Consider the following 11,125-nt stretch of genomic DNA (forward strand, 5'->3'; position numbering starts at 1 on the left):
AGGCTCGGCCACCTCCAGTTCCTCCCGGCTCGCTGCGGCCCCGGGGGTTGAAAGTCCCAAATTTCCTCGCAGGGAAGTGGAAGCTTTCACCCCGCTCCGGTTTGGAGCAGGAAAACACCACTGACACACGAGGCCGCTTCTAGCACCCAATTGCCAAGGAAAACTCAGCTTCTTGCACCTCTTATAAAACAGGGAAAATGTTAAAAGCCTGTTCTTCTCTTACCCCGGGCAGTTACAAGAAAAGCAAAGGATGGACGAGAAAATGACAATATAAAAGTGCAAATAAATGAATCAGACAAACGCTGTGCGAGGTAACGAGGACTCGGGCTGGTGGAACTGGGGCTGGAGTGAACGAAGCCAGAACATTTAGGATAAAACTGCACCAGCAGAGAAAACGAGCTTAAAAATTACAAGGTTTATATCTGACGTGAGTAACCGCAGTGAGCTTTAAAACTGTATTTTGACTTAGCTTTAAAGGCTCTATCAGGAATGGTAAAAGTTTCATAGCAACACAAAAAAAAAAAAAAAACCCACGAAAAACACCAAAAAACCCAAAAAAGATAAAAGCCATTGAATTATCTGTTTAGGTTTTTATTGTTCTTAAGGAGTTGGGAGTTTGAGCTGCTTTTAAAAAATATTTCTTGCATGTTTCAACGAAAGGGATTCAGTTTTGAAAGGCCAACCATATGGAGGCAATATTGGGTTTAAATACATGAGAATGTTTTTAAATGAGTTCTTCGCCCTGCAACAGTATTTGAAAGCTGTTCAAAATCGAGCAGAGAGAGCGAGAAAAAGGCAATTCTCCTTTAAAAGCGAAGGAAAATTGGGAGTGGAAAGGAGGGGGGAGAAAATGCTCTTCCCGCGGGTGGTGGGTAAGGCACACACGGACGGATTTATAATTTAAAAGGACAAAAAGCGAGGGGACTCCAGGTCCGCACCTCTGGAGCTGCAGCTGTGCAGGCACGGCCCGTGCCCGCTCGCTCCCTCCTTCCCTCTCTTCCCAAGGGTTTTTTTCCCAGCTCGCACCCGCCGCAGAGCCCAGGGCGAAGCGAAAGCGCGGAAAGTGCGCGGGGCGCTGCGGGAGCCGCTGCGCGGGCCCGGGCCCAGCCCGTGGGGGCAGAGCCGCAGCTCCAGGGACCATTTAAGGCTTTTCTCTTCCCCTCCTCCTTTTTTTTTTTTTTTTTTCCTCCTGGACTGTTGTGGTGTCTTGTTTGTTTGGGTTTTTTTTTTTTTTCCTTGGGAAGTGCCGCTTATGCATTTTATAATCGATTTCCCTCCAGCTTGGAGCTATGATTCCCCTAAAGCTGGCAAGGTTAGGGGGTAGAGCGAGGGAAAATAATAATAAAAACCCCTAAAGCATGTTTATTAAAACAAAGAAGGACCCAGCCATGGCAGCCCAGCCCAGCCCAGCGAAGCCTCCTCGATGCTCTCCGCGCCCAGACATAATTAATCAGATATAAAAATATTCATAATTTTAAAAACAGAGGGTGTGACGACAAAAAAATAAGCCCACAACTAAGAGCATTTGGTGATCCGTGGCTTCTAATTTCTTTCCTTTCTTTTTTTTTCCCCTTAAAAGAGCTTCTGAGAAGAAATGGAGCTTGACAGAACCAGGCCGCGGTGGCTGGATGAAAAATGCATCTCTCTCTGCTAAAGTAGCGCCGAGTGGGTTCGCGAGGGGGAAAAAACACAAGGGGGGAATTTAAAAAAAATAAAATCAAATTAAATAAAATCACCACCCTCTGCTTTTTGTTCCGGCTTCGCCCCGGGCCCCCCCAGCCCCTCGGAGCGCTGGGCAGAGCAGCCCCCGCTGCTTCCCCTCAGCCCCTGGCTGTGCACAGCTCACGCACCCGCACACACGGACAGACCCCGACGGACAGACATGGCAATGCGAGAGCCGTTACCTTGCTCGTTGAGTTCCATGCAATCAATGCATCTCCACATATATAATGTGTGGCTCTATTTCCCCCGTTTGCAATGGAAATTACAATGGGATCAGGCTTCTCGTGTGCATATTTCCTTTTATTTATTTATATTTGCGGATCAGCATGTGAAAACACAGCCTGGAAGAAAAAAATCTATCCAATGCAAGCCTGCTTCTCTCTCTCTCTCTCTCTCTCTCCTGCTCTCGCCAAACACTTCCAGGTTGTCAGACGCGCTAGAAAGGATCCTGAGACCAAGATAAAGCCCCCACCCCCACTCTTTTCTCAGCCTGATCTATGCAGCTCTCCCCAGCCCACTCTCGCTGCTGCCCAGCTAAAAATAATTTTAAAATTAAAAATAGTAATTAAAAAAAAAATAAAAAAGAGAGAGAGAGACAGCGCGAGAGGGCGAAAGAAAAAGAAAGCAGCACTCTCTCGGCAAAAAAAAAGAAGAAGAAAAAAGTTTCGGGCGGCGGTAACCCCCGCTCCTCCGGGCAGGTTCGCGGCGCTGCGCGGGGCGCGGAGCCGGGCGCGGGGCGCGGAGGAGCCGAGCGGAGCGCGGAGGTGACGTGGGCTCGTCCAGCTCCGCTCGCCAAGTGCCGGGACCCACTGCCCAACCAGCTGGGATCCTGCTCCGGAGAGACTCCCTCTCCCACAGCCCTCCCTCCCGCCCTCCCCCCCAAACCTCCTTTTCCAGCCTATTTTTCTGGCCGGCAAACAAGAACAAGGCACAAAGACAATCATCAAACTCCGCAGCAACCCTCCCCCTCTCCTTTACCTCCTTCCCCGCTCCCTCCCTCCTTCCCTCCCTCCCTCCTCCATCCATCTCTCCCAACCAAAGAGAAAATTCAGCGGCTGGGAATATCCTGCCCCCCCAGCCCTGAATAAATCGCTGGCTCCGCTAAGCTCGCACCACCCCCAGTTCCCCCTCCCGCCCTCAAGGCAGCCCGGACGTGTGGATTTAAACCCAGCTCTAAATTCGCTGGTGCTCACAGAGGCCTTTTATTGGGGGGCGCGGGGTGTTCCCCTAAAATAGATTTTCCTAATGAGTACAAACCCCCCAAAAACGCGGCGCAGCGGGACCGAAGGCCCGGGGCTGTGTGCGCGGGGCTGTGTCCCTTGTCCCCGCTTGTGGCCGCATCCAGGCTCCTTCCCCTGCCCTCTGCCATCCTCTTCCTCACCCCTCGCCGCGCTGCCACGGCCGCAGCCCCCCGGAGCTCAAATAATCAAGCCGTCAGCGAGGAGCGGGGCTGGGGGTTTATCTGCATCTTCCTTCGCTCCCTCTTTTTTTTTTTTTTTTTTTTTTAATGTATTATTGGGAGGGTAAAGTTGAATAGGTCAGCGCAGGGTAAACAGCCTCCCTGTCGCATTCTGCAGGCTGAAGAGAACCAGATTGGCGAGGCGGATTTTTGATAAGACTCGGAATAAATGGCATGGTTCAGATCTGCTCTGCCCACCCTCCTCCTCCTCCTGCTGCTGCTGCTGCTGCTGCCCCCACCCTCTGCTCTGTCCCGTGCCCCCCCCCCAAAAAAAAAAATCCCTCACTCTTTTCTGCCTCTCAGACAATTTCTTCTTCTTCTATTTTTTTTAATTTTTTTTTTTTTGGCGTTTCGAGGAAGTTTTCAGCAAACCCACCCTCGCTCCCAGCTCTCGCAGGGCGCGATAACAGCGGAGCCCTCTGAAAGTTTGAGGTGAGGAAGGGGAAAGTCTGGGGGCGAGCGGCTCTCGGGGAGGGGGGCGAGTCCGCGGCTGCAGTTTGGCATCTCCGAACCCTTCCCATGTGCACGCCAGTCCCAACAGCTACTTGAGGACAAACAGCCAACAGTAAACGCTCGCAAATAAGAATAATAAAATAACTGCACTTGTAGCCGCAGAGAATCAGCCAGAGAACGCTACTTAAACAAACAGAGCGAAGCTCGCCCCATATTTCATTATTTTTCGAGAGGAAAGGAGCCGTGGAGCCCTTCCAGACACAAATAAACGAGGCAGCAGAGCGGGCGCTCCTTCCCCGCAGGAGCGGCCCCGGCCTGGGGCGAGCGGGCAGCGGAGGCTCCGCGGGGCCTTTCCCGGCCCTGGCTCTGCTCCCAGGGCCGCAAACGCGGGGGAAGGTGCGGGAAGGCAGCGGGGCAGGGGGCAGGAGGTGCGGGGAAGCCGCGGGAACGCGCGGGGAGCGCGGCCGGCCCCGCGCCGCACGTGTGCTGCGAGCATCCCCGAAAGGACAGCGGGATTTTCCTTAAAAATAATAATAAAAAAAAAGAAGCAAAAGCAACGAGGAGAAAGGTTTCTCGCAGAGAGCCAGAGCTTCCCTCCCCTGGGCGGAAAGGAAGGGAGAAGTGAAAATGCTGAAGTTCGGAAGAGCGAACCCGAGCACGGCCGCTGCCTAGAAAAGCACTCACCTCTCCAGTGCCAAACTAGCTCTCAAACACCTTGAAGACAAGTTGAAAACGATGCAAATAAATCGAATTTATTTCCGTCTGCAGGTTGGGGGGGGAGGAGTGGACAAGGAGGGAAAGAAAAAAAAAAAAGAAAAAAAAAGAAAAAAAAAAAAGCAGCTGGGGAAAAAAAGAACGGCAAATTCAGGCTCCCCCAGGAGTGGAAGGCAAGGCGAGGAGCCTTCCAGCTCGAAGCCGGTTTGTGGTCTCAGACAAATTAAATATTACTGTTTATTACCAGCCATACTCCGATAAAATAAAGCGAGTTCAAGGCGATAGCTGCTATCTCACGAGCTTTGCTCCTATAGGACACGGAGACGTCACCAACCACGCAACTGGCCTATTCTGTCATGGTTGACTGCAGCAGTAATGGAAGGTTAATTTGTATTATTCTCCTCTTTTTAAAGCTCTATCAGGGAGATTCCTGCCCCCTTTTTTTTTTTTTTTCCTCCCCGAAAGAAATCCATTCGGTGAAATACAAAATAACCGTGGCTGGGTGTGTGCGACCTCTATATGTTTATACATATGAATATAGATATTCACGAGGCAGACTTAGGCATGCGGGTGTGAGGGGTTTGTGTCATTCCCGAGCAGGCACGGAGCCCCTGGAATCGTCAGGGAAACCCACCCGTGCTCGGAGCAGAAAAGGGGGAAAGCGGAAGCAAAACTCCCTCTTCGCCACAAGTTAAATAATCCAACGGGGTTGCCATTATTCAGCTGAATTTCTTTTTCTAAATAAATAATTCTGTGAGAGAGGGAGGGAAACTTGCTCAATGAACGCTCAGGCGCCTCTGGAAGCCAGCACGCCGGGCTATATATAGCAAATGATAACCTGGTTATTTGCACGGATTCAAGTGTGCTTCGGGAACCAATTATTTGCTCTGATTAAATAAAAAAAAAAATATAGGGGGGGAAAAGGGAAGGGGAAAAAAAAGTAGTAAGGCCAGGCGATTATTTGCCAAATGAGATTGACAAGGGGAAAAAAAAAATCAAAAACCTTCAGATCCCTCCAAGTGCAGCCAGTGGCTGCAGAGATGCCGCTGGCGCTGCCCCGTGTCCCAGCTCTCCCTTAATGTGGAGGAATTTTGGGATGCACACCCGGTGGTAGAAGGAAAATTTCACTCTAATTAAAATAAAATTTTTTTAAAAAGAAAAATAAAAAATAAAAGGAAAAAAATAAAAGGAAAAAAATACACACATATAGAGAAAAAGGTGCTAAAGCGTTTTTTCCTCCAACAGAAAAAGAGAGGAGGAGAAGCGGGGACCGAGGAAATAAACACTAAGGAAGAGCGAGGAGCCGCGCGGGAGCCGGAGGCTGCCCAGGTGAGTTCCCGGCGGGCATCCCAGCCCTGCTCGGGCCCAGGCAGCCCCCCAGCCCTGCCTGCTCTGCCCCGAGCTCCCCGGGCCCAGCTCTGCGCGCTCCGGGGAGCCAGGCCCGCAGGGAAAGCACCAGCAAGGATGGAGGAAAAAAAATAAAAAGGAAGGGGGTTAGGGAGGAAAAGGCCCCCTTAACCCTGATGCCCCCATTTGCTGGATCTGGCCGTGCTTGTCAGTCCTCCCAAATGTCCGGGATGGAGGGAAAAATCCCTGAGAGAAGGGAAAAACCCACCGAGGATGGCTCTGCAGTTGGCACCGAGCGCCCAAACTGCTGGCAGCGGAGCAGGATAGGACCTCGCCCGAAATGAGAATTAAAATATCTTCCCCCACAGCCGGCATCCCCTCCCGGTGTCCCCCGAGGTCCCCCCGCAGCCCCGAGGGAAGCGCGGAGCAGCCCCGGGGGCTGGAGCAGCGCGGATCCCGCTGCTGCTGCCGGGGAGGGACAGACAGAGCCGGGAGCGAGGATGAGGGGGCACAGGAGCGGCACACGCAGAGATGCAGACAGACACACGTAAATACAGGTATTTAAACACAGATGTGCGTGTACGGGTGCGGACACCCCGTTTGCAAACACGCCCCCGCACACGATGCCTCCTCGCTCAAGCCTTTAAGCGATTTTTCTATCCCGGCTCTTCCATGTATTATTTATTTGATATCTTTAGACTAAAACACCAGTGCTGAGACCCAAGAGTTCCTCGTGAATAAACGTGGCTGTTTGTACACGGAAATACCCCCAGGCACAGCACAAAAATCGCGCGTGTGGATGTGCAGGTGACGAGATCTCCACAAGCACTTGCCCAACAGCGTTTCCTCCAGCTCAAGCCATCCCTGCCCCACCCGCTATGGGTTTTATATGGATATTTACGTTTCACCCGGGGTTTAAAGGCAGATTTTTGGGCGCACACAAGCCTTAATCTGCCCGCAGCTCAGTGGGAGTGGGCGCAAACCCGCGCACCAGCAGAAGGAGGGCGAGCGATCAGCGTGGACGCGCCGCCTGTGCACCGCACTCTCCCTATATACATAAATATTTATATATAATCCAGAAACAGAACCCCCCACACGCATCCCCGGCCCCAAGCGCCGTGGAGCCCTTACCTCCGTGGGGCTGGCGGCTCCGTGGCTGTGCCCCCCGAGTCCCCGCAGCCCCTCGGGGCTGCCTCCCGGCTTTTCAGCCCCTCGGGCGGGCAGGACCCGGCTGTGCAGCCCCGCATGCCGGAGCCCCGCTCGGCCCCGCAGGGTGTCCCTGGCCCCGGCGCTTTCTCCTTGCGGGATTTCCCGGCCAGCTGCAGGCAGGGGGGTGGCCGGGCTGCTGGCTCGCAGTGGGGTCGAGGTGTCAGCAGTAAGAAATAGTGCCGAGCGTGAACTCGCTCTCCCCCCGCCCGCCCTCCACACCCCTTTAAAATCACTTTTTTGGGTCGGCTTAACCAAACCGAAGAGGATTTTGAGTTTCTCTCGCTGCTCCTCGTCCTGCCCAGGACGGGGCAGCGCGGCCGCCCGGCTTGTGAAATACAGAGACATCAGCGCTCGTGCCTTCCCCACGCTCTTTTCTCCCTCCTTGCCATATTTTCAGCGAAAATCAGCTCCCTCCTAGCAGGGATTATTATTTTTCCTTTCCATTTTTAGATAATTTACTTCCCCTCTCGGACCAGTTCTCTCTTTGCTTTTATTTCCCTTTTGTTGGCCGCTTTTCGCTTTGGCGAAATACGCACCTGGGAGCAAACAAGTGTTTAAAAGAATCCTCCTCTCTGGAAGCATTTTTGTCCATTCACTTATTGGGTTTTTTAATATGTGTTGGGTTTTTTGTCCCAGTTGTTTCCTATTTTCTTTCCCCTCAGTCGTGGGGGCAGGGACTGACTGCGCTGATCTGAGAGTTGGTATCAACAAAATATTTGTACGAAAGTCCCACCAATACAGTTCTGTCGTGTCATTATTTCCATTACAAAATCCTGCCTTTAGTGCTGGAGAATTGCTTTAGACGAGCCTTCGGGGGTAGATACCTGGCTCGAGCTTTTTTCTTTCCCTTTTTTTTTTTTTTTTCTTCTTTAATTACAGGTGAATAGCGTTTTTCTTTTAAAGTTTGTGGTTTCGGCTGTTTTGGATTTGGTTTTTGTTGGTTTGTTGGGGTTTTTTTCCCGCCCTTCTGGCTACCTTAAGAAAAAAAAAATTGCAATTAAAACCCTTTCCCCTCCCTGAGCCCATTAATTTCCCAGGCGAGCTGCAGGCTTTGAAACAGTGAGGAAAATGAAAAAGAAGGAGCGGGGCAGAGGCAGGGCTTGGCGAGGCGCGGGCACAGCGCTCCTTCCTCACCTCCCACGCGTGGGGTGAAGATCCCTTTTCCTCCTGGACGCCAAGCAGAGCCTGAGGATCCCCAAATTAATCCCCAGTGGAGCAGAAGGGATCCATTCTCTTTCCCCCGATCCCTCCAAAAGGCGTTTTTCAGGGAGGGGAGTCCGGGGAGACAGGGGTCCACCACCCCCTCCCCGGTTTTTCCCCAGTGTTGCCCGGGAAAAGATGGAATTGTGCTGCGTTTCTCTTCGTGCCATCGCCGTGGGGGATTTTTTGGCACGCTCCATTCCGGACTGATCTGCTCTGCCCAACCAGGGCGACAATCAGGGCCTTATCTCGGCCCCGAGGAGAAAATAAAAGCTGATAAGGCCTTGGCTCCCTTCGCTGCCTGGGAAGAAACGAAATGGGGGCAAAAAAGGGGAAATCCTCAGCGCCCCGTGCCTGCCCCTGAGAGCGATCCTGCCCTGACCCTGGAGGGCGGGCGGGGGTGGCAAAAGGAGCCCGATCCCGCAGGGTTGGGATCTTTTCCGTGTCTGATAAAAGCCCCAAAGCATCACCTGTGAATGTTTTTCCTTCCCTCGCTCTCCCGGGGAGAGCAGCCCTGGGCGGGGGGACACCCGGGCATCCCCAGTTCCCTCATCCCGACCGAATTTCTTCCTCCCTTTCTCTCCAACTCATTTTTTTTCCTCTCTTTTCTCCTTTCCAAGCCCTCTCACCTCTTTTCTTCCCCATTTTCCGTTTTCCCCCCTTTTCTCGCCCCCGGTCGCTTTTCTTCCCCTGCCCTAAATAACGCCGAGCGACAGCGCAGCGCGGCCGCTCTGGATATCCACATTATCCTTTGTATGCCCGCTATCCACGAATTTTGGGAGCGGGAGACGCTCCCAGGGAGGCGGGGGGGTGGCTGTGAGCTCGGCCTTGGACGGGTATCACGGGCTCCCTAAAATTCACTTTTATCTCTGCAGGAAAAATACAGATTATATCAATAACCCAAAGAGTTCTTGAGATCTGTTTTGCGTGCGTGTCCAGAAAACGTTAAATACCAAAAAATGACCACAGGAGGAATAGAAAAGAAGAAAAAAAAAGAGCATTTCCTCTCTTGTTCCAGGGCCGGGTGAGGTCCCGAACTGCAGCTTAAGGCCCTGAGCTACCCGAGCACAGCAGAGAAATCGGTTTTGGAGGGGCAGAGCCCGCGGGTTATCAGCGATATCTGGGAGCAGTGGGATGCCCCATCCTGCTTCCCGAAGTGTCGGGGAGTTAATCCTGAGGGTAGCAGGTATCTTCCCTGGAGAGCTTTTCCACACAAGCAGAGGTGGGAATCGGGGCTGAATATTTGGGTGGTGTCGCTACTCGGTGTGGTAAATCTGATTTTTTTTTTTTTTTTAATAAACCCGCGTGTGTTTCCATCCATCCAATCCTATAGATTTATACCTGTTCCATGGATATCAACAGTTCCTGTTGATACCTGCTTCTCTGTCTGTGGTTTTGGGGACAAAAAAATTCTGCTTTCACCCCACTGGAGAAAATTTCAGGAGCTCGTTTCGTTCCTGCCTGGGATTTTTGGGGGGCAGCCAGGCGTGTTTACCTGCCCCGTGTGTGTCTGCCAGGCTGCCACCGCAGGGGCCGCGGGTTAATGCTTTTACCAGCTCGTTTTGGCTTGAAAATCGTTCATTTCCAACGAAAAATTCTGCAGAGGGGAAAGGAGCGCTCGAATCTCTGCATAAAAAAAAAAATCTCCCCCGGAGCCCGGGCGGGACCTGCGGGGCCGAGCCCGGGTCCCCCCGCAGGCTGCGGGCACAGGAGCCGCAACCTCCCCGCTGCGGGGGCCCGAGGAGCCGCCGCTCAAGACAATGTCTATTTTCTGTCATTAATAACTCGTTTCTTCCTTTAAAAAAAAAAAAATCTCGTTTGGATCCAAGATTGTTTTTATGATTCAGTCGGACAAGACGGAACACATGTTAGTTTAAGCAGGTTCATGAAATAGCTGTAAATCAAATAAAGTTTACGAGTTTAGCAGGAAATACTGAAAAGATGAGGGGGAGGGAAAAAAAAAATCCGCCGAGGCAGAGAGCAGCAGGCTGAAATAGTCGGTGGAGTTTTGTCCTGCTCTGTGTTTCTCTCTGTTCTCTTGTGCATCTTGCCGATTAAAGGCCTCGAGACCCCGTGTTGGCGCCAAGTGGCATGTTATTAATCAGTTATCCCGAGGTTCAGTCCACAGAAGAGAGAAATTTAATCACCAGAAACCAGACCCGACATAAAAGAGAAATCTAAAATCAATTCCCTCCCGTCGTCCCGTCTCCCCCTCCCCTTCCCCACCTCCGAAGCGAGCAGAACGAGCAGGAGCAATCAAGATCGCGCTCCCTCTGCCTCTTAATTGCGGCGGGAGAACCGCAAATTTCTCCGAGCTTTACCCCGAAAAGAATTTGAAAAAAATATAAATAAAAATAAAAAAATCTACAGAAAATAAAATTCCAAAGACCCGCAACAAGTTTGTCCTTGATCTCGCTATAAAAACGTGATGGGGGAGAAATATCCCAAGCGGAGCCTTTTATAATGGAACCAGGGGCTGCGGGCCGGGGGGTGCGGGTGGAAATCCCATTTATCGCGGGGGAAATGATCTTTGAAGGCTCCCAGGCCTGGCGGGGAGGGCTCCCCTCACCCCAGATGCCCCCCAGGCTCTGCCTCCTTCCCCCAGCCCGGGTTTCGCTCCAGGACGGGAATTCTGAGGGAAAGGGGGGGTCTGTCCCCAAAGCCGCGTGTCCCCCCAAAGCTGAACGGTTGGGGACACACCGCTGTTCTCCTCAAGCAGCCCTTCCTGCCAGGGCCTTTTGGGGTGGGAATTCCCAGATTTGGGTCAGGATAGGAACGGAAACCCTCGGCCCTCCTTGCTGGCCCGGGCCAGGGCGGCGGGGACGGTGCCACCCTCGGGGAAGGATCGGAGGTGACAGCGCGGAGAAGGGACCACAAAACCCATCCTCTCGCAAAAAAAAAGCCTGCTCGGTGTCCCGGGAGAACGGAGAGCGATGGGGATGGGCTCTGAGCTTCCACGCGTGTTGCCACGGGGGTCACCCCGTCCCCGCTCCCTCCCGGCTGCGGGGTCGCGCTTGTCCC

The 11,125-nt window shown here is 52.5% G+C and overlaps 1 protein-coding gene and 1 long non-coding RNA gene across 4 annotated transcripts in view; one reads left to right on the plus strand and one right to left on the minus strand.

Annotated features, from left to right (window-relative positions):
* The window catches only part of TBX5 (T-box transcription factor 5), a 47,885-nt gene extending 37,472 nt beyond the window's left edge, over positions 1–10,413 (minus strand). The window contains exon 1 of one of the 3 annotated variants that reach the window (XM_039726110.1): positions 6,827–10,413. Coding sequence is in view for 2 of the 3 variants with exons in the window: in XM_039726108.1 (XP_039582042.1) it covers positions 1,851–1,944 (94 nt within the window). In the remaining variant the exon portion in view is untranslated. Of the gene's footprint in view, positions 1–1,850; positions 2,495–6,826 lie in introns of those variants that run through there. The other 2 variants (XM_039726109.1, XM_039726108.1) reach the window with 2 other exon arrangements.
* Positions 3,460–9,089, plus strand: LOC120510347. Its single transcript, XR_005629456.1, has 4 exons — positions 3,460–3,613; positions 5,594–5,677; positions 6,064–6,252; positions 6,394–9,089. It is a non-coding gene; the product is annotated as an uncharacterized LOC120510347 (long non-coding RNA).
* Positions 10,414–11,125: the final 712 nt, after the last annotated feature.

The sequence above is a fragment of the Passer montanus genome, unplaced genomic scaffold (genome assembly GCF_014805655.1).
Source record: "Passer montanus isolate IOZ18808 unplaced genomic scaffold, ASM1480565v1 scaffold57, whole genome shotgun sequence".
In the NCBI taxonomy this organism is placed as follows: domain Eukaryota; kingdom Metazoa; phylum Chordata; class Aves; order Passeriformes; family Passeridae; genus Passer; species Passer montanus.